Source organism: Pelodiscus sinensis, chromosome 5 (assembly GCF_049634645.1).
Source record: "Pelodiscus sinensis isolate JC-2024 chromosome 5, ASM4963464v1, whole genome shotgun sequence".
Taxonomy (NCBI): Eukaryota; Metazoa; Chordata; order Testudines; family Trionychidae; genus Pelodiscus; species Pelodiscus sinensis.
Genome location: NC_134715.1, coordinates 112,333,387 through 112,357,055, shown reverse-complemented (window position 1 = coordinate 112,357,055; position 23,669 = coordinate 112,333,387). Strand labels below are relative to the sequence as shown.

Below are 23,669 nucleotides of genomic sequence, written 5' to 3'. Positions count from 1 at the left end.
GGGCTGGAGTCCACTTCATCAGCTGCATGAGACAAAATTAACTACAGCCCATAGAAGCTTATGTTCAAATAAGTTTTAGTCTTTAAGGTGGCACTGGACTCCTTATTGTTAATACAGATATAACTCCTCTCCCCATGCCCTCCCCTACAAATGTACACTTCGTAGCCACCTACCACCCCTCACTGGAACCTGTTTAAGGTATCAGCAAACAATTACCTGCCCATGTTAGCTTGTATTTAACTGAAGTGTAGACTTGAAAACTTCTCTCTCTCACCAATAGAAGTTAGTCCAATAAAATATATTACTTCACCTACTTCATAAGTGTCAAACCATCACCTTGTTGACCACTTTGTACATTATAAAAGCAACAATAATTCTCCTCATTCTTCTGTATCTTAAAATATCCAGGCCCATAGTGCTGTTGAAACAGGAATTCTCTTGTATATAGAATGCCTAACAATCTTTCCACCCTTCTATTTAATTTTGTGTGGGGAAGTTTTTTCAAAAGTTCCTAAGAGGTTTCTGAGCACAAGTCCCATTGTGTTCCTAAATCTTTTAAGATGCTTTTGCAAGTCTTTCTTCCTGAATCTTTCTGCCAATTGTTTTTGTATTTGGATGCTAAAAATAGTTAGACAGCATGCTACAACCCCCCAGGGTAATATATTCAGATAAAGTAAAAGATGATACAGATTGTGTTTCTTCTCCCTATGGCCATATTAAAATGCCATGTTTTCCACATTATGCCATTAAAACATATTAGCATAAAAGGGCCCATCTTTTTTGCCAAAAGAGAAGATACTAAAATCTGCCACAAAATGAAATAAGTTGTCTAAGCTTCTTCCATGAACATAAGAACAAATATACTGGGCCAGACCAAAGCCCTCAATCCTGTCTTCCAACAGTGGCCAATGCCAGATGCCCCAGAGGGAGTGAACAAAACAGGGAATTATCAAGCAATCACTCTCCTGTCATACATTTCCAGCGTCTGACAAACAGAGGCTAGGGACACAATCCTCCATGAATGTACTGTATCTAGTTCTTTTTTTGAAACCTGTTAAAGTCCTGGTCTTCACAATTTCCTCTGCCAAGGAGTTCCATGAGTTGACTGTGCATTGTGTAAAGAAATGGTTAATTTTGTCTGGTTTTAAACCTGCTGCCTATTAATTTCATTTGCTGACTTCTGGTTCTTGTTTTATGGGAACAGGTAAATAACTTTTCCTTATTCATTTTCTCTACACCAGTCATGATTTTATAGATCTCTATCATATCCCCCCCCCCCCCCTTAAAAAGTCCCACTCTTTTTAATCTCTCTTCATATGACAGCAATTCTAAACCCCTATTTTTGAACACCATCCTCAATTGCTACCTTAGGACCAATATGATAGCCATTGAACTTGATGGAAAGAATACCACTGACTTCAGTGTGTGTATAGGCCCATGGATTTTTGACATTTTATAGACTGGCTAGCTAGAGCATAGTCAAGTCCAAGATGTGCTTCCAGAGAAGAAAGGATTGTGTTCACTTATCAAATGTAGGGAAATGCGCTTTAGACAGATTGTTTTTGTAAAAGGATACACACTGTAATCAAAAGATTAAGGCATCAATGTAAGTTTATTTTTAGTGAAAGAAAAGAGATTAAGTTCCTATAAAACTGAATTGACTTGGACTTCAAGAAAAGAGATTAGACCAGATTTATGAGGATAGCTTGGATTTATAAGGACAGGGCAAGTTGAGACAGAGTTCACTGTTCAAGTTATTCATAGGGTGAGAAGATGTCCTGATTTTTATAGGGTCCATCTAAATTTGTATTTGGAGCTTTGTCTTATTTAAGGCACTGATGCCTACCCTGTCCCAATTTTTCACAATTGATCACCTTGGTTATCTACCAGATCCTGTCTTTGGATGCTTGCATGAAATCCTCATTGATCTAGTGACAAATATGAAGGCAGATTTTGGTCCTATGTTTGCAGATAAAGATGAATCCAGTTCATTTTTCTTCTCAGAAGCATGAGACTGCTACAGGATATACTCGTCTTTCTAAGGCCAAAGGGGGAAGTCGCTGGGGCCAAGCTACCCTGTTCCATGAGAACTGGGGTAGATAGAAGCTGAAGAGCAAGAGATGGGGGATGCTGAGAGAGAAAGTGGCCCTGAGTAGTAATTGGTGAGTGGAAAGCCCCAGGTTACTGTTCGTTACCACCCATACCAGCCTCTTGGGATAGAACTTCCCTTTTTCTCAATTAGGAGTAGCTCTGGGAAGGAGCTCTGCCTCATTGCTAATATCAGAGAAATGCTGGAAGGAAAGGAGCTGCTGCTGCCTGCTACCTTCTCTCAAGCCAAGCAGAATGAGATGTAACTGTATGACTGCCCCCTGAAATGTGGCAGCATTGAACACCCCTCTTCCTTCCCCTCAGGAATGCTGGGGAGAAGGGATGTTTGCTTATGAAGATTTTGTTCAAGGTGTTGTGAAGGGGAGGGGGGGGTAGGTGGGAGGGTTGGTAATGGCCAGCTGGGAAAATGTAGTTATGAGTTGCTGCTTGCTACACAGACTCTGCCCAGTGGCATACTATTGTGAGAATGGTGCTAGTCTCAGAGAATGCCTGCCTTGGATTCGAGGAGGAATGTAAAAATTTGGCTGTTACCAAAGGCATTATCCCTGGAGAGAACAGAGGGAGGCAGAATGCTTCACAGGTGCTGAGGAGTGGTTGCTGCTGTTTTTTTGTAAGCGCATTGTGTACTCCCTGACACAGTGTTCTGAACCAGATGCTTCTGTAGAAAGGAGGTGAGCTTGTTTCCCTCACATTCTCCCTTTTTGGGGAACTCAGTGCTAAGGGTTTTTCCTAGTAGCAATGATATAAGAATTGAGCTGGCTTGGCAAGGATGCCCAGGTGTACATGTATGTGAAGACTCTCTTCATTGTCCTCACTCCACCTCCTCAGGCCGGGAACAAGAGATAGCAGAAACCCTCCTTGTGGGTCTCTTGTCAGAAAAACTGTAGGCATAAGTGTGCAAGTAATTTGTTGTTCAGAACAATTTCAGTTGCTTTCAGTGGTGAAGGTATGCATTTCCTTATGTGTTACAGAGGAACCTGACAAGAGTTCAAAGTAGATACCGACTTTGAGCCTAACATTGAATTATGCCTTGCCTGTGGTAACAATATTTTGCAATCCACAGTGTTCTTGATTTCACACTGATTATAGATCATTATTTGCTGCATTTCTCGCCCAACAATATTTCTCTTCTACAATACTTTTAATATTTTTCTTGTGCTAAGTGCTAGCTGGATTTGTAGGGTCAGTGTATTTAAAATGTGCTTGCAGACTAGACTGAGATGTGGAAATTTGTTCTCGCTCCAAGTCATTTGACCTATTTTTATGACCAAAAAAAGGGTAAAGGAATAAAATATTAATGCTGTAATATTAACTAAAATCTGTATCATAATATCAATAAATTAGATTTTTATCCAAGTTAATTTTAAAATGTCTTGCAAAAGAAACAGTTCCTATTGTAGGTGATTTGGGCGCAGCACTACGTTGGAGTGATGCTGAGGGTCTGAGCGGCATCAACAAAATTCAGACCATTCAAGTCTTCTCCTCCATCCTGAAAACCTGATAAACAGTGCCACCAACTGGGTTATCTTCCTGTGGTTGGGGCTTTGGCATTTAGATTTGAACAAGCCATGTAGTACTTGAATCTCCCTCTGCTCAAGCCACCAGCTTAGAATTTGAAAACCTAAAATCCAAGCCAGGCATATAATAATAAGGATCACTGTTGTTTATTTTATAGCAGTGAAAAACAGGTTAATGCTTTGGCAGAAAGTAAAGAAAGATATGGTGTGAAAACTTGGCTCCTTTGAAGTAAATACAGGTCGAACCTCTCTAGTCCGACACCCTTGGGACTGAACCTGTGCTGAGCCAGAAAATTTGCCAAACCACATGCGGTCAATATTGTCTAGCAGCATTACCAACACTTTCACTGCTTCTAGGGTGTTTAGAAGACATGTAGGAGTAAATAAAAGCTAAATAACAGTATAGAACACAGAGCGCCAGGACTGGTGGCTGTAAAACTTTATGGGATCATGGGCTATACCTATTATAAGTGGACATGTGGCTACCTAAAATCATGCGGGACCATGGATATTGCCAAACCAGAGAAAGGCAGACCAGAGAGATTCAACCTGTGCTAGTTTTGCTATTGATTTTAGTGGGGCTAGGATTTCACCCTTAGTCCCCAGAGAGTTTACGATCTAAATTTTAGATGTGACATAAAATGGGCCTGATGAACAGTAGGGTAAAGGAGAGGGAAGAAGGATGAAGGTTATAATAATAGTTTTATGGGCTATATTCAGTTATGTGAACTGAAGCTTTTCTGAAACCACAAAAGTGCTTTTTAAAATCATAACTTTCATGTCAAGTTTCTGCTCAAAGCCAACTTTCCTGTTTGTGACAAACTCCTTTAAAAGAGTTTTGTAAGTAGGAAAAATGTCCATAAAACTTTGACTGTAATGCTACAGTCTCCTTAGGGAGTACTATGATAAATTGCATATTCAAGCTAAATTTAATCAACCATGAATTTTTCTTGACTGAAAATATTGGAGTGTTATTTTCCCAACAGATCTCCCTCCTGTTACCTTTAGGCCAGAATCCGTGTGAGTTTCTCATTTTGTTCCCATTCCTTCACACAACAGTTACCTCCCTTTATGACCTCTATTATCCAGGCTTTAAGGAGTTGTGCAACTCCAGATGGTTGGGGGGGGGGGGGTGTGTGTGTGTGTGTGTGTGTGTGTGGGATGCCTTTATGACCTCTATTATCCAGGCTTTAAGGAGTTGTGCAACTCCAGATGGTTGGGGGTGGGTGGGTGTGGGTGTGGGTGTGTGTGTGTGTGTGTGTGTGTGTGTGTGTGTGTGTGTGTGTGTGTGTGTGTGTGTGTGTGTAGGATGCCTCTCCCTATATTTTTGGGTTTCTCTGATCTTGTCATACAAAATAACGCAATGTCCAACATGTATTTTTACTCTAGATTAGTGTTCTTAGCCCCCTTTGTGGTTTTGACCCGGCCTTATCGACAAGACTGGAAATTTCCACACACACTAATAAGCTACCTTATACCTCACTCTGTTCAACCTTACTTATTACGTACTTGATTGCCAAAGCTAATTTCTTACAGAAGATTTCTGCAGGCCTGTTGCGTTACTGCTAAAACAGAGTAAAACAGTTAAAATTTTGGAAAGTATATAAGCTGTAAGCAAGGTTTGGGAGAAGATATAGGCTTACAGGCTACAGTGTACATGTGACCAAGATGTCTATAAGCAAAGGTCATTTGTTATTGTCATTGCCTGTACCACTGAATCTCTTTCTCTTAAGTCTTCCCATAGTTCTTACTTTTTTCTCTCTAGCTTGATTGACTTGTTTGAAGTGCTTTGTGTAAGGGATACAAATAAATCAAACTGTAGGTATTCAAAATATTTCCATCTGAAAAAAACATAGATGGATGAAAATTGTCTGTAGAATGCATTAAAATGGTATTTTGAATCATGATTTACTCTTATTTACTTTACAATCCATTTTTCATTTAATTGATTAAATGTAAAAAAAAACCCTTTCAAATAGTGCTATAAATCAATATGTGTCACAAATCATTGTACAGGAGGGCTGGTCTCTGTAGTTATAATAAATCGATTTTTTTTTCTTTTGAAGACAGATTCAAGCAGATAGTTCCATATGCTGCTGTAGGTTTATCAGTGAGTGCACTTCTTTATGCCACAAACATTGCATCTTAAATTATTTTCTAATGGTATTGCCATGTAAACAGGATATGCTTTTTAAGGTTAAAAATTGTTTCCTTACACTTAGAGATTCAAATCTGTGAACACAGGCCCTGAGCTTGCAATCAGGGCCATAGTTTCTAATGATTTAAAATGAGATTAGGTGTGTTTGTTTAGGCTCTAGCGCCTGGTGGGAAAAGTGCGTGGCTGCCGTGGAGGAGGCTCCAGTGAGACCCAGGGCAGGTCCGATGTGGGGGAGGGTTATGTCCCCAGCTCGGCAGGAGAGGTGGGGCATTAGACTAGAGCAGGGGGGCTTGGAAGTGTCTGGCTCTGAGGGAGAAGTGGAGCATTGGGTTAGAGCAGGGGGGCTGAGGGTGCCTGACTCTGGTTGAGGGTAAAGGCATTGGGTTAGAGTGGGGGAGGGCTGCTCCGAGGGAGGGATGGGTGCACTACGTTAGAGCAGGGAGGGCAGGGGGATGGCTGGTTCTGGGGGGAGGGCAGGGGCACTGGGTTAGAGCAGGGAACTGGGCATTAAAACTTCTGGCTTCTTTCCTTTCCTGTAGATGGGCAGTGGGTCAGATGTGGGGGTTCCCGTCTCTGCTCCGTGAGGACTGTGGGAGCTGGTGCTTGGTGGGGCGGGCAGGGGAAAGGAAGGGATTCTGGGAAGTAGGATTCCTGGGTTTCTTTTCTAGCCATGCCACTTCTCCCCTTGGTGCCTTGAACTTCATGTGCCGGGACAGGCCCCAGCCAGAAGCCTCCCTGGCTCCCCACTCTCTTTTCCTGTTCCACAGCAGCCCGGGCTTCCAACTGGTTGGTGGCACCACGGGAGCTCGCACTGCCGCGTATCTTGGGGAGGTGTGGTGGGGAAACAGGAGCTCGGCATGGGGCGTCCCCTTGCACCATGAGAGCCACCGGGGGCAGTGGCAGCCCCGGCAGCAGCAATGCAGCAGCCAGAGCCCCAAGCTTGGCATGCACGGGGACGAGTTTGCCTGCTCCCGAGCTCAGCCTCCCGTGCGAGTGAAGCAGCCACTGCTGCAGCAGCACTGGCAGGCACCAGGTGTCCTCTTTTTTTTTTTTTTTGAAGTTCAAACATGGTAACCCTAACGTAGGCAAGAGATGTTCTCTAATGTTTAGCACACTGGACTGGGGCTCTGGAGATTTGTTCTATTCTGTGGCTGTACCACTGACTTAGTGTCTGATCTTGAGCAAGTTAACTGCTGTACGTCTGTTTCCTCATTTTTGAAATGGGAATGCTAACGCTACCCACCTTGTGAAGAGTCCTAATTAAAATGTTTGTAAAGCTTCTTGGAGATCCTCTCATGAAAGATGCTCTATAAGTGGAAACTATTATTATTACCTGGGAGAACAGGTTTTAAAAGACTTCTCTATAACATTAAATATGTGTTTCTGAAAATATTTGTAATTTGTTCCTGAAAGTATCCTGCACTCTCTGATAACATAGCTGGACATGAAATTTCATATTCAGATTGCTTGGGTAACTTGAAATTGGTGGGAGTGTGGTAGGCCTAGGTCTGTGGGGGCATGACCAGTCAATCGCAAGGTATTCAAGCTCTCTTCCCCCCCCCCCCATTGCCCCAAGAAGGACCCCACGCTGATGCTACCTCCCGCAAAAATGGAGGTAGCACTGGCTCCCTGCAGTGTGTGTAGGGGGGGAGTCCCACAGCTGTGAGCCAGGTCTGGCATCTCAGGAAGCATGTGGGCTGCTCTTCCCCTCCCCTAAACAGCTGGCGTGCTTCTTGAAATGCTGGATGTGTCATGCACCAGGGACTTCCTTCCCTGTGCTTCCTGCCTTCCTGTGTGTATGGGGGAAGTAGAGGAGTAGGAGTCCCAGGACTGCGTGCCAAGTCTAACTTCTCAGGAAGCTCGCCGGCTGTCGTTTGGAGCAGAGGAAAAGAGCGCACTTCCTGAGAAGTTGGAGCTGGCGCGCAGTCCTGGGACTCCTACTCTTCTTTCCCCCCCTCTGTGCAGGAAAGCAGCAGGGGGAAGGAAGCCCCTGGTGGCACAACAGCCCCGGCTTTTTAGGAATTGTGCTGGCTCTTTGGGGAGGGGAGGAGCAACCAGTATGTTTCCTGAGTCCCCAGACTTGGCGCAAAGCTGCAGGATCCCCAGGTACCGGCTGAGCTGTCCCTATCCCCTCCCCCTGGCCAGACTCCCATAAGTACCTGCCCAAACCCCCACCAGCACCTTTCCCAGTGGCCAGACACCATACAGCACCCTGCTCCTGCCTCCTGCCCCCTTCCCAGGCCCCCACCAGCATCCTACCCCCTGGCCAAACCCCACCAGCACCTTGACCCTGCCCCCTGACCAGACACCCACAGCACCCCTTCCCTCTCTTCCTCCTGGCCAGACACCTACCCCCAGCTTGCTCCTGTACCATATTTTCTACCCCCATCTCTATCCCACTCCTGGCAGCCCTGTCCCGCACACTGGATCCCTCATTTTTGGCACCACCTCAGATAGTAGAGAGGCCCACAAATTCCAGTAACCCTGGAACCCCAGAAGAGTTAATCAGGCCTGGGGCTGGAGTGTCAGGGGAGTGAGGTGTCTCAGTTGGGGCCACATTAATGAGGCTTTGGTTTGGGGGGGGGGGTTGGGTTTTTTGCATCTCACTTGTGTGGCCCCTCTGACTTTTCTGTGGGTCAGTGACCCCTGACTCAAAAGAGGTTCTCCGCCCCTCTCATAAATAAAGACAATGCTGAAACATTTTATGTTTGACATATTTTATTTTAAAATGAAATTTAGTCAACAAGTCCCCAGTTGGGGCCAAGCCCCATGTGACTGCAGCATCATAACACTCCTGCACCCCCCTAGACCTCAAACCTGAGCTTATCATATACCAGAACCCCTTGTCCTGAGCCTCTCACATCCCCAAACTCCTGCACCCCCACATCCTCAGTCTTGTGCCACAACACTCCTGCACTATCCACACACTGCAAATCTGTGCCCTGAGCCCATCATACTCCCAATCCCCCTGCCCTGAGCCCCTCATACACCTCAGCCTAAACTCTTGCACGCTCACAGCCACAAGCCTGCAGCTTGCTCAGCACCCCAATCCTCCACCTGACTCCAACACTCTCCAGCCTGGACCCCCCCTCCCTGAACCAGCATCCCGGTCTGCACTTCCTCTTGCACACAAATTCCTTCCCAGAGCTTGCACCTCTCACCCCTTCCCACACCCAAATCCCTCATTCCTGCACCTCCTGTCTCAACCCAGTGTGAGTAAGGGCTGGGGACAGCAAATGATGGAGAGGAGGGGAACTGAGAGGGCGGGGCCTCAAGGAAGGGGTGAGGTCTTGGGGAAGGGATGGGGTAGATCTTGGCTTGCCCAGACATTTAAAAAGTGATCTTGGTTGTAAAAAGGTTGGAGACCACTGGTCTAGGGTTTTCTCTACTGGCATTTTATTTTAAACTACTTGTGAATGGTTAACCAGTTACTGGTTCCAATTAACCGGTGGGGGCTGAAGCAGCTCCCCACCCACTGTGGTCAGGGGTCTGTTCTAACCCCAATGGAGCCCACCGCACTCAAGGTCACTCAGCTGGTTGGAGTAGCCCCTCTCCACAGTAGGCCCAGCCTGGACACACCGCACAGAGCTGCTCCAGCCCGCACACCACTCTTTTCTCCCCCCCCTCCCATCAGTTAATGGGCTGAATGTTACATTTAACTGGTTAACCAATTAACTAGTTAATTACTAGTTCTAATTGCTTCTTGATCATGTTCTATTGAAGTCAATGGCAAAACTTCCAATTTCAATGGAATTAGGATCAGACCATGGATATGTCATGTGTTACAAATGTGTTATCGTTAAAGGCCTGATTGTGCACTCGTGACATTGTCAAAACTTGCATCCAATTCTAGCAAATCAAAATTACGTTCCAGCCTAGTTTATTCCATTTGGAACATATTCATAAAAATCTTATTTGAGGATTGATTTGGCTCTCCAGATTCCTTCATTTCATATTAGATTACCTTATATGATATGAGGTTAAAAACCAAGGGAAGCATCTCCATCTTCATTTTGGATACCCACTGTGCAAACTTGAAGTAGTATGTTCGTCTAAAAATAAGTGTCACTTTTGAGTCGCGGTGTAACAGAAAGGAGATAATTAATAAAAGGGAAATTGGCTGGAAATAGTACTATTTCATACTAGCTAATTTTTAAAATATTCTGCTGCTTGAATGGAATCAGGAAATCCTATTGTCATTGTGTAGGGTCAGTAAGATATACTGTAAAAAGGATGTGTGTGACTTAAATGTTTTATTTAAAAAAATAAATAAAAGAGCACAATAAACAATCAGCTATCACTGTAGGGCCTCTGTCTTCCACTCTTCATTGAAGTGAATACCAGCAGTACTACTGAAGAGAAGAGTTATTCATATGAGTAAGATTTGTTTTTAATCCCATATTTTGGTTTAATACAACTAGAGAAATAATGGAAGAAGGAGAGAAGTTGAGAGGTACAGGTTAGATAAGGGAGAGAAAGATGGAGTAGTATGTGCATACAAATAGGTTGCAACTGTTTAGATTAACACACAAGGCTGGACTCTCCCCCCCCCCCTTTTGTCACGCACAAATTAGCAAGCAATTTCATGATGAAACTCTAAAGTGAATTAGAAAAGGACTTTTGCATTTATTAGCACAAAGGAAAGTAGACCTCCTTTGGAGTTTCTGTATTTCAAAGCACTTGCATGTATTAAAATGCCATGCAGGCTGCAAGGAATCCAATGAAACATTGTCATTTGAAAAGAAAATAGGTATTTGTGACTTTTCACCACCTGGGTATAAATGCAACCAATTACTGAGTCCTGTCTTTCAAACATTATTACATTAGAGCAAGATAGGAGCCAATATTGTATTTTACATGACCTTTCTAATGCTATATATACACATATAGATTTGTGTTATTTGTCTCTTTGATTCACCAAATGTTTCTTATTTGTGGCTCAAGGCATTTATTTATTGCAAGGCTTCAAGCTGTGGTAAGCAAGGTCATAGATTAAGAATTGATTTCCACAGTTCTAGCATACAAACTAAATTTCACTTGGTTTTAAAAGCTGCAGCTAGACATAAATTCAGCTTTCCATCATTCTCAGAGCACTAATGTTAAAGAAAATGAGAAAATATTCGGAGTGTACATTATATATTTAATTTAGCCCATCAGCTATGCTCATTCTGAAAAGCAAAGGATTCATATTCTGCAGGCTTGTAAATATACCCATATTGTTTCTGACTTGAGGCTTATTGTATTTCATCTGTTTTCCTGTTTCATTCTGAATGTATCTTTATTTGGACATCAGATTTTATTCAGTTTCTATTAAAATATGTTTTTGAGCAATTTTTGTATGCTTGTGTGAATTACACACTTGCTTTATTGTTTCTGTGTTTTTGTCCTCAGATTAATTGTTATCTTCTGCCGTTGAATTGGCAGACTGGGAATACAATCCCATTACCTAGAAATAGATATCCTGTTGCTATGTAACCTTACTGTAACTTGCAGCACAATAATATAGTCAGACTTAAGGTATGATTAGATTGTGACTTAACTCTCTCTGCTAATGAAATGAATAGCCACCAGGGCAAAAGGTTTCCTCAAGATAAGGCTTTGTTATTGATTATAACAATACTATGGTGGTATTGTGCATTAATTAATATGTATATTTTAAAGTATGGATGTAGAAGTTTCCAGGAATGTTCCATGTGACACGAACTAATGGATAGTGTGCTATAGAAAAGACATCCAAACTAAACCATCCTCTCACCCTTTTTTCTAGGAACTTCTATTTCTGACACTTTTTTAAATAAAGACTTTTGATACTGCACAGTGAATTCCATTTTGATACCACTAGTGTGAATATGTAGTACACAATGGATAGTCCTAATTAATGTTTAACATCGTCAAAGTGCTTTATAAATATTAACTATTCCTGTAACACCACTGTGAATGCTAGCATAAACCATCCACATTTTGATTTACAGGGAAACTGAGGCTCAGAGAATAAATGATTAGTCCTAGGTAACAGAGAACGAATCATTTCCGTTAAAGTATTCTATCATGGAGAGACAACTTGACCTAATTGTAGTGTATATAGTCATGGTAAATGGGCAGGAGAATCGCATCCATACTGTCAGTCACTCACTCACTGCTGCTTCTGCTGTCTTCACTCTGAACTTTTGTTGATGCTGTGCAGCCATAAGGAACGGAAGAGTGACATTCTGGTGTTTTACCATATTCGAATGAAGCTATTCATTCTTAATTCCACCTCCCCCAAAAGGATGACTTAGCAAAACAGAAATCTCCCCCACCCCATTACACAGTAAAGACTCCCAGTTGCTCAGGAGCAGTACATTCCAAACAGAAAATAATGCAAGTGCTGTGCTGTACTTGTTTTGTAGTGTTACAGTGCAGTGAGATTGAATGGTGAACACAAGGAATGCAGATATTTAATGCACTAAATAATTTTCTTTGTAGTGGCTGCAATATGTATTGACAGAGAAGCAAGCAAAAGATTTTATAGTTGCTGCGGGAAAAACAGATTGACATATATAGCAAGATTGTTCAGAGAGAGATCAACTGTGAAAATAGAAACAATTTTAAGTTAGAATTACTTATTTCAAAGATTTAAAATAATTTTTGGCAAAGAGAATCTGTACTAGTTTGTAAGCTAGTTACCTCCCCTTTGTGGGGCAAATTTTGCTCTAACTCAAGAACTGAGCGCATGCACTGATTTTAATAGGAACCATGAGCAAGCCGTCCAGAGTTTGCATTTGACCCTGTAGCTTCATTTAATATATGCATACACTGCAGTTATCGAGCGTTATTGCCCCTTGTGTAGACATAAATCTCGCTAGCTCAGATGTCACAACAGTGAAGATTCAGCAGTGCATAAGAGGGATTCTGCAAGGGCTTGTATGGCCTACGCTGAGATCAGCAGTGAAAGTAACTTGAAATTTCTTACAGGTACTGTCCTGTTGCAACTCGGGTCCTTGCCAGCTCTTTAAATAGCTTCCTGCTGGCTTTTGCTGCAGCTCAGACAGCTCTTGTGGAGCGACGTACTTGGGCACACCCACTTACTTTCATCTCTGGCTGAAACACGCTCTGCCATAGTTTTACCATTGTTGATCGATACCTAAGTTAGCAATATTACTTTGCAGTGTCTTCGTGGGTATTTTTTCTATGCCATGATTTTTACACATTTCTAAATTGTCAAAAGCACCTTACTGATTTTGAATATTTTCTTGTTTGTATTTTGAAATGTAGCTGTAAGGCAGTGTTAGTACTTTACCAAGCATTAATCTTTCAGTTCTATGTTCAACCTTTCCAGCCAGATGGCCAAACATGTTAGTTCAAAAAGGTCAAGGGGCCTCTATCAGTACTTTAGGACACATTTTCTGCGGCTCAGGCAGCACAAAGGGATCAGAGGTGACCTGCATATGTCTAGCTGTCAAAGATGATGCGTAACTCTTGGGAGAAGGGGGGGCACAATTGAAAGGTCAGGTGCAGGGGAGGGCGTGTGATTGTCTCACACGTCACCTCTGGGCTGAGGAGCTGCAGCAGAGTCAGAAGCTCCAAGGCAGCAGCAAGCAGGTGCCTCCAGGAACATTTTATGGGAGTCGGGTTTCACAGGCAGGAGGCATTGCCAGCTGATGCCTGGCTCCTTCTGGGAAGAGGCATGGGTACTGGGAGCTGTACCACCTGCCTTCCCCGGGGAACTACTTGTTTGCTTTCACTTTCAGATCCTAATCAAATACACATTTTCTTAATACAGTCACCCTTGAATGTAACAGTGTAGCACCTCAAAGGACACAAATGTGCCTAGGTCACAAGTTACACACTATTGGTCTGCCTTCTGGAACTGGATGTTGAACTGTGCCCATTGTGTGATGGAAAGGAGGAGGCATGGAGAAGATTGAAAAAGGAGACTTAACACTGTTTAAAAACAAGACAACATGGCCAAAGGGAATAACTTTTTTGTGACCTGCAAATTTGGAACGTGTAGAACCTTGAAATATGTGGAACCCATCAGTGCACAACTTCTGTTCTGTACTAACTCCATTCATGACCCATACATTGCTGCTCCTCTGTTTTTTCTTCTTAGCTAGAAGGCTAGCTTTTAACATTCCAAGTGTCTCATATAGAAAACAAAGCTAATCCCCAACACAGCAAACTACAGAGGAATTCTGCAGTAAAAATTCCACCTCTATGCTTTTATCTTGCTGCTGTGATTACATTGGAGAAGCTGTAGGTTTTCAGTAGTGCTGCAGCAGTTTGGTTTCAGTTTTTAATTAAAAAAATTCTCAGAGCCATGGAACAAAACAATAGGGTATTTCCCACCTAAATAAAAAACGGTTCAACTATGGGTGAAGTGTTGTTAATAGCAACCATTGTGCAGATGCAACGTGGAGAGATTCAGCAAGCATGAAATAAAGAAAAGCCATTAGTATCTTAGAAAAGGAACAAATGTAAAATAATACATGATTAAAAATAGTTTATTGCTTGCCTTTTTTTCTTCACCTCGCTCATTTTCAATAATAGTCCTACTGATGATTTTGTAAGTAGAGTAAGATGAGTTGTCTGGGAATTAATTTACCAGTACACCATTAACAATTTGCTATTTAGGAAGCACCCATACTATAACAATTAAAATTAGGTATTTGTATTTTATCAATGGTTATGTATTTAATACTTTGGAATCGCTGTAATTTACTCCTCTGTTCATACATGTTTTCATGAAGAGATATAAACTTGATTTATTTTAATACCTTTACCGCACTATAAAATGAGCTATATTAAGGAGGTTTTGACAAAGGCACATAAATATATTTACACAGAGACAAATATATTAAGCTACATAACATCTATATCATATATATTGAACATTTTGCCTTCAGTTTTCTTTTCTTTGCCTGATATGACAATAGAACAAAATGAAGTAGATGTTAATACCGTTAAGTAGTACAGGTTGAGGAGAATATTCTTCTGACAGCATATCCTTTGGTTAAAAAAGACAATTACAGGCAGTCCCCGACTTACGCGGATCCGACTTATGTCGGATCCGCACTTACGAACGGAGCTTTCTCGCCCCGGAAGTCGGGGCGAGAAAGCCCCGTTCGTAAGCTGCTCCGGTGCCCCTGGTCTGCTGGAGACCGTCTCCAGCAGACCAGGGGCACCGGGCGGGTTCCTGCACTTCTGAGGCTTTGCCAGAGCAAAGCCTCGGAAGCGCGGGAACCGCTGCTGCTGCCACTTGGGTGCCGGTGCCTGTGGTCTGCTGGGGACCGTCCCCAGCAGACCACAGGCACCGGGACCCAAGCGGCAGCAGCGGGCAGGTTCCCGCGCTTCTGAGGCTTTGCCAGAGCAAAGCCTCAGAAGCGCGGGAACCCCCGCTGCTGCCGCATGAGACCCGGTGCCTGTGGTCTGCTGGGGACGGTCCCCAGCAGACCACAGGCACCCTGACTGAAGCCGCAGCCGCGGGGGGTCCCGCGCCTCAGAGGCTTTGCCAGAGCAAAGCCTCAGAGGCGCGGCACCCCGCTGCCGCTGCGGCTCTGCTCCCCGTGTCCCTGGTCTGCTGGGGGGGGAGGGGCGCAGCTAGTGTGCTCTCCCCCCCCCCCCCAGCAGACCAGGCTTTTGTTTTGGACTCTGGGGCAGAGCAGCTGGGGTGCTGCCGATTGGTCCTGCAGCGCCCGTGGGCACTACTGGACCAACCCGGCAGCACCCCAGCTGCTCTGCCCCAGGTCCTGATTCAGCCGCTGCTGGTCAGTTTCAGCAGCGGCTGAATCAGGACGTCTGGGGCAGAGCAGATGGGGTGCTGCTGGGTTGGTCCAGTAGCACCCCAGCTGCTCTGCCCCAGGCGTCCCCAAGTCAGCTTCTGCTGAAACTGACCAGCGCTGACTACAGGAAGCCCCAGGCAGAGTTGCTCTGCCCCGGGCTTCCTGGAATCAGCTGCTGATCAGTTTCAGCAGCAGCTGACTTCGGGACGCTTGGGGTTCTTAAGTTGATTCTGTATGTAAGTCAGAACTGGCGGTCAGTTTCAGCAGCGGCTGAATCTGGACGCCAGTTCCGACTTACATACAGATTCAACTTAAGAACAAACCTACAGTCCCTATCTTGTACGTAACCCGGGGACTGCCTGTATAGAGCAAAAGTGAGAATAGTTATGCTTACTTTCTTGCCCAAACAGCATCTTGGGTCTTTGTTATCTAGTCTTTGGGGCAATTTCTACACTTGGAAGCCATTTCAAAATAACTAAATTCAATTTAATAACTCTCAATTTTACAAAATCAAAATAGCATGTCCCCACTACAGAGAAGCCTCAAACTTAGTCCGAGGCAGGCTCCATTAATGTGGACACTCTACCTCGCCTTCAGCCCCAGGAAGCACTAGGGAGTAATTAGTTCGAATTGCTCTGGGGAGTAATTTATAAGTGGAATGTCCACACTAATGCTATTTTGAAATTGAAATTAGTGTTATTCCCTGAAAAAAACAGGAGTACAGATTTTGAAATATGCAGTCCCTTATTTCAAAATAATGGGCTTAGTAGTGTTGGTGCTCCGCTTATAAATTTGAACTTAGAGGGGTTATTTTGAAATAAAGCTCTAGTGTAGACCAGGGCTGGCAGAGCAAGACATGTTCAAGTCATTGTCTCTGACATTTTTGGCAGTAGACACAGAAGTATGTGTCTATATTACCCCACCTTTCAGTTGGTAAGGTAACTTCTTTAGTTTCTAGACACTGTGTTATATTATCTGGCCATCAGCCACTTCATACAAATCTCATCACAATATCTCTTGACAGAAGGACTAATCTATCCAATCAGTGTTTACAATGATATGATCTGAATGGAACCAGGAAACGTTTTCACAATGAGAATTTACAAGTACTTTTAGTTGAAAAATATAATTGAGAATTTGCACTGCAAACTTTAAAAACATGCAGTTAAATTCATTTTGTTTATAGAAACATTACTAAATCCTGGAAAGAATAAAACAGTTTTTTTGAAGCTCTGGGATGAATGGTTGATGGTTCTGTAGTCCTATAATCAGGGACCCATAATTTTTAACATTTTTGCAAAATATGCAAGATCTATATATGGCATCTAAAATATTTCAAAAGCGAACACTTATCCAGATGTTGTTGTTTGTTTGGTAAATATGTTCAAATATTATGTTTTTATTAAATGGGACTTATTTATCATGGATTCTTTATCAAACTTAGAATTGTTGTAATAGAGGGTTCGTCCTGAAAATCAGTATTACCATATAGACCTTTTTTCAATCCTCACACTCTAGCCAATGATGGATGTAATCATTTTGATGAACTTGAGCCTTGATTTAAAATACTTTCTTTGGAGCATTGAAATGAGCTTTGAGAGGCCTGAACATTACAAGAAGGGTGCCCTACAACTTTTACTCCCTGGAATGTTTGCTGAGATTTGCAGTGGTTTGTATGCAGTATAACATGGCATATACCCACATTGAAAGAGCTGGCTCTACCAGAGCGAAGTGGACAAAAAACATTCAGAAGCAGAGTGGAAAGCCTGAAGCACTGAAGATGTAGAGATCGTCTGGTGTAAAACACTTAGGTATGCACTTCTTTTACCAGCAAAATGACATAGCGCTTGTATAAGTTTTCTAGTATATGTATAAACACTGATTTGTTGATGGTTCCATTCCAGTTTTTAATAAGTTGAAGAGAAACTGAAAATGTCAAAATGTACATGGGCCCAATTCACTTGTCACCATGAACGTTTTCTGTCCCCCTCTCAGCCCTCTCTGTAAAAGGCTGTGGGATGGTGCAGTTTGGCTGGCGTCCTAATGATATGGGAAAGCAAAAGAGGAGGACCTTCAGTTTGGTGCCACAGATTTATCAATGTAATTAGTTACTCATTGATGTGAAACGGACAAAGGCTGAAGGCTGCTAATGCAGTGCTCTATAACTTGCTCCAGTTTGCTTGTAATACCTGACCTGTGTTCTGTGAGCCAGATCATTATATATTGGATCCAAGACATCATTCTTCAATCTTCTGTGTCTCTATCTTATCCCAATTCTCTCATCTAAGACACAGGTCTGCCAGTGTGTTCATAATACTGTATTTCATTTTACATTTTCTTCTCTAAGTCTAATAGGCTTGCAAAATTCATACCTAGAGAGGAATAGTGGTTATGGTTTCACCTCTCATATACATCATGAGCATCTTAGACTGGTTTGTGAAGTTTGGGAATTGTTCTTCACCTCTTCCTTAAAAAACAAGTCTAGTAATCCGCCCCGCTCTAATGATTTTGGTTTCTTTCACTCAGAGGCATTGAGAAATGGACTTCTTGATTATCAGTATATTTTTCCATTCATTTGAGGTTTTTGTTGTTGTTTTAAAAAGAAAGATGTGGAAACAACATTTACTATGAAACAAAAATGTAGATTGGAGAAGGCTAATAGAAAGAGGTAGATGGTTAGGTCCAATCTGGGAAAAGGAGTGAGACTTGCCTGCTGTCTGTTTCTTTTTATCTTTAGACACATGAGGGCTTTTGTTTGTCCTTTTTCTGTGCACTCCAATCTTTAAACCTGTCTGTGGATGAATGTCCACTGGATGAATTGGAATGTTTTCTGTGTCTAAACTTCACTCTCCTAGAGCTGCCCAGGGATATTCTGTGGCCCAACATGAGGCTCTCTGCCATCAGAATTGGTTGATACAGAAGATCTTGTAATTTTGGGGGCAGGGATAGGAAAAAGCAAACTCCAAAAAGTTTAGCAGAAATAATCCAATGGCTTTATTTTTACATTTTTGTTTGAAAGATACTACTTGCTGGCTTCAGAGTGTGTGGATGCAGCTTCCTTCCGGAGCTTGAAACAGATCACCGCTAGAAAACCTTGCATTCAGCCTGGCCCTGCTGGGAACATGGAAGGGGAGAGCATCTACGAGATTGATTCTGAAGATGGGGTTGGAGGTAAGGGTGCCGTCACTTGTTTTGTTTCCCCCCTGCTGGCTGATTGATTACAGGGAGTCCTCCCAGTGACTGGACTGCAGATGCCACAGAAGATGACAAAGTGTTAAAGATGTATTCAGTTTATCAAATGTATTGTCACCTTATGATACATGCAATTAATAAAGATATTTTTGAAAGCAATTGCTTCCTAGAAGAAGTGACCTCTCGAGAGTCTGCATGTGTTTTATTGTAATTGTGAGTTGTTACCTGGAGCCTGAGGCTTCTTTATAGGTGACATAAATACCAAATATTTAAAAATAAAGGTAGATAAGACTTCACTTTTCTCCTCCTTAGTCAGGTCTCACTCTTGTCTGCCTGCCATCTTCTGTCAACAGTTTTCTTTGCTGAGTGTAGAAAACTGCAGGAAACCGCTTCTTCTGTCACTTGTGGCACATGTATACTTAGGGAGCATTGTTTCCCTGCTCACCACTGAATATGTGATAGTTCTGGAACATGTCACCTACCTTTCCTATGCAGAGGTTTGCTCATCTGGAAAATGAGATTAACACCCTTCATTGGATATAGCAAGGCCTAATTATTTGCTAAGTGCTCTGGAAACCTTTGATAGGTAATACAGAATGGCAAAAACAGTCCGTGCTGCTGCTTCACTCCAAACTCTTAATATAACCCAGACTCAACTCACAGTAACATCTGCAAATATTCTTATCCAGCCTAGAACTGCATATGGAACTGCCTGTTTCCCTGTACTGCATAAACTGTCGTAAGCTGCTAAACCTCAGAACATTCAGGAAGATGGATATCAAATATTATGGGAAAGACACTGACTTGGGATGGAACAATCCAGAACCAAATCCTACTGTAATTACTGAACAACACCAAAAACCTGTCAGGTTATCCTGCATCTTTGTTTAGTAGGTCTCTTTCAGTGATCCATATAGCTGTTTGCAAAACACGGTGGCTACCTCCATCAGCAAGCAGTTCTGCACTTTTCAGGACGGGTGGTAGAATGGGTTTGCTTGATTAAACAACAGTGATTCATTAATTTCTTTCTGCTCACAAGCAAGGAGCTTTTAGGTGTTCCTCAGTTATGCTTATTATGAAGACCTAGAAAATACTGAATAAGTTTTAATTATTGAAACCAATTAAGATAACTATTAATGGTCACATCAGATTACTTCCTTTTTGTGGAAAATTGCTTGGTAATTTTCAGTTACCCACAAAAGATAAAGTAAATGTTGTTTACTTGTGTAAGAGACTTGTGCATTTATATAGATAGGCCCAAATCATCCTCTCCAGTTAGGTGAGTGAAGAGTGTTTTCATCTGCAAATTTGACACCATCAGCTTAGGATGAAACAAAGACTGTCAATGGCTAGCCAAGTACAAAAGCAGTTTCTCCTCTCTTGGTGTTCCACACCTCCACATCAGCTGCTAGAAGTGGGTCTCACCCTCCTTGACTGAATTAACCTCATTATCTCTAGCCTTATTCCGGCCTGCATATTTATACTTGCCTCTGGAAATTTCTACTACATGCATCTGACGAAGTGGGTCTTTGCGCACAAAAGCTTATGCTCCAATACATCTGTTAGTCTATAAGGTGCTACAGGACTCCTTGTTGCCTGTGTTTAATGGAGTTACTCTGGTGAGAGCAGAATCTGGCTCAACACATATAGGACTTTGCATATTTTTATGGATGTTAGTAAAATGACAGCATTTTGATTGCAAAGCTCTGTAGGGGTTCTGTGGGCTAAAAAAGAGACTTTCTTCAACAGGATTGAAGGCAGGATTGAAACACACTTGGAAGGCTATGTTGCTTATGGCTGTGGGTTATTTTGCTCTCTTTAGTGTAGACCAGTCCTCAGTTTCAAACTAATTTGTCATAGTCTTTGGCTTATGCTTTAATACAAGATTGGGATGTTTGTGAGGAAAAGGGGAGGGGAAAAAAAACATTTCCATTCTGAAAATGTCTCCTCCTTGGGACAGGACCTGTCTTTTTGTTCTGTGTTTGTGCAGCACATAGTACTGTGTGGTCCTTGGTCCATAACTGGAGTTCCTAAGCATTACAGCAGCATTAAAAAAACCCTCAATCTGTTGTGTCTTTAAGGCCTACACAAGTATTTCTGAGATTTGGAGAGGAAAAATGATTTTGTGATTTAAACCTAAGAGAGCTGGGATCTATTTTTTGCTCTTCTACAGACCTTGAATGTGGCTTTTGTAGGTGAGCCAAGGCCCTGAGGTCCCCTGCCAGAGGCTCTGCCGTACTTCTACACCCTGCCCTAGAGAAACCATAGAGAGGTCCTCCAAGCTGGAAAGAGTGGTAGCGGAGAAAGCAGCCAATCAGGGGGCCAGGGAGGCCTATAAAAGGAGTTGCACAACCAGAGGCAGCTGGGTGCTGGAGATTTCAAGGAGTGAAGACTGGGGGGGCTAGTTGACGGAGCAACAGCACCCTGGAGCGCTGGAGTACTATTGTGGACTGTGTGGAACTGATGTAAAGCCCTCTGCTAGGGGCAAGGAGCTGACTCCAGGAAGGGAAGCTCTAGGCACCACTCTCGCCGAGTGGGGAACAGACTGAGAAACTCTATAGAGGGCACCAAGATGGTCCTCTATTAAAGGTATATCCCGGAAGGGATATGGATTTTTCACTCTCAGTGTGACTTGGCCAGAGGGCTGAGTTATTAAAGAGATTTTCAGCTTCAAACAGGAGAATGCAGGCGCACACACTCTACCAGATGGGGGCGCTCACGGAAGAAGGGTACCACCCCATTACAGTAAGTCACTTGAACTGCTTGCCTTGATTTTCTCATTGGTACCCATTTATTAAGATAATTTGTCAGATAACTAAAGAGGGAATTCTAAATAATTTTACCAAACACACTGCAGTTCTGCACTAAATTAAAACATGGTTTGAAAGTGGAGTGTTAACTCCAGTTTCCATAAGATGTGTGTACTTCATATGGGAAGGGTTCGACTCCCATTTGAGACTTACAAGAATTACATAGGTTGATAACTAGAAGCATAGATTCCTTATTGGAATGATATTACTAGCTTACATAATCGCAGATTACAGCAATTTGTAACAAAATGGGTATCTGCCACTCTAACATCAACAGGTGGAACCAACCTTGGGACCTCTGGAGCTTAGTGCATGAGCATCTACCACTTGAGCTAAAAACCAGTTGGCGCTCACCTGAGGCTATAAAGAAAAACCCATTCTTTTCTCTCTGTAAATGGTCTAAGTGCCACTACATGGAACTATGCACTATGCCCAGTAGGTGTGGGGGTTACGCCACTTTTCAGCTGAATCGTTGGAATGAGTCAAAGGAAATTAACAGCTCCAAATAATGAAATGGCATTTGGGTTTCACTGATTCTAGATACAAGAGTTATTGTTGCAAGCACGTTGTTTAAGAATTCAAAACAGCCTTGAAAAATTGGAGAATTGGCTTGAATTCAACAAGATGAAACTAAATAAAGGCCACTGCAAAGTGCTACACTTACAAAGAATCAAATGCACAGCTACAGAATGGGCAATGACTTGCTTTACAGTTTTACTTTTGAAAAGGATCTGAGGGTTACAGTGGATCACAAATTTAACATAAGTCAGCAACATGATGCAATTCCAAAAAAGGCAAATATCATTCTGTGGCGTAACAGTAGAATCAGCTGGAGTACTATGTCCCATTCTGAGCACTGCACTTTAAGAAAGATGTGGACAAATTGGTGAGAGTTCAGAGAAGAGCAACAAAAATGATAAAAGGTTTGGAAAACCTGACCCATGAGGAAAGGCTGAAAAAACTGTGCATGTATTATCTCGTGAAAAGGAGACAGAAGGGACTTAATGCATGTTCCTACATGTTAAGAGCAGTTATAAAGAGGACAGTGATCCATGTCCACTGAAGGCAGGAGAATCTTCAGCATGGGAGATATAGATTCAGGGATTAGAAAAAGCTTTCTAAGTGTAAAGGTAAGTTTCTAAGGACTGGAATCCCAGTCATGGGAAGATTTAAAGAGCAGACTAGAGAAACACCTAGGGTGTGTCTAGACTACATGCCTCCTTCGACGGAGGCATGTAGATTAGCCAGATCGGAAGAGGGAAATGAAGTCGCGATTAAAATAATCGCGGCTTCATTTAAATTTAAATGGCTGCCCCGATCTGCTGATCAGCTGTTTGTCGGCAGATCGGGGCAGTCCGGACGCGATGCGCCGACAAAGAAGCCTTTCTTCATCGGCACAGGTAAACCTGGTTTCACGAGGCTTACCTGTGCCGATGAAGAAAGGCTTCTTTGTCGGCGCGTCGCGTCCGGACTGCCCCGATCTGCCGACAAACAGCTGATCAGCAGATCGGGGCAGCCATTTAAATTTAAATGAAGCCGCGATTATTTTAATCGCGGCTTCATTTCCCTCTTCCGATCTGGCTAATCTACATGCCTCCGTCGAAGGAGGCATGTAGTCTAGACACACCCCTATTGTGGATTGTCTAGGTAAACTTGATGACCTCTTGAGGTTCTTTCCAGTCCTGCATTTCAGTGGTTATTAGGGCTTTTATATACACAACCCAAAGAGTCTGATGGTAAGTATAACAATGCAGAATCAGTACCATGGAATAAACATTTGGGCTGTGTCTAGACTGGCAAGTTTTTCCGCAAAATCATCTGCTTTTGTGGAAAAACTTGCCAGCTGTCTACACTGGCCGCTTGAATTTCCGCAAAAGCACTAACGATCTCATGTAAGATTGTCAGTGCTTTTGCGGAAATACTATGCTGCTCCTGTTAGGGCAAAAGTCTTTTTCCGAAAGACTTTTGCACAAAAGGGCCAGTGTAGACAGCAGAGATTTCTTTTGCACAAAAAAACCCCGATCGCGAAAATGGCGATCGGGACTTTTTTGCAGAAAAGCGCGTCTAGATTGGCCACTGACGCTTTTCCGCAAAAAGTGCTTTTGCGGAAAAGCATCCTGCC

General features: G+C 42.8%; 1 protein-coding gene across 8 annotated transcripts in view; it reads left to right on the top strand.

Moving 5' to 3' along the window:
* Positions 1-23,669, top strand: part of PPP2R2C (protein phosphatase 2 regulatory subunit Bgamma) — a 320,765-nt gene that overhangs the window by 161,297 nt on the left and 135,799 nt on the right. For 2 of the 8 annotated variants that reach the window (XM_075930767.1, XM_006128215.4), the window contains one exon: positions 18,565-18,716. The exons of the other annotated variants lie outside the window; for them this stretch is intronic. In XM_075930767.1, coding sequence (XP_075786882.1) covers positions 18,668-18,716 — 49 coding nt within the window. In that variant the 5' untranslated portion in view covers positions 18,565-18,667. The remainder of the gene's footprint in view (positions 1-18,564; positions 18,717-23,669) is intronic. 8 annotated transcript variants of the gene reach the window in all.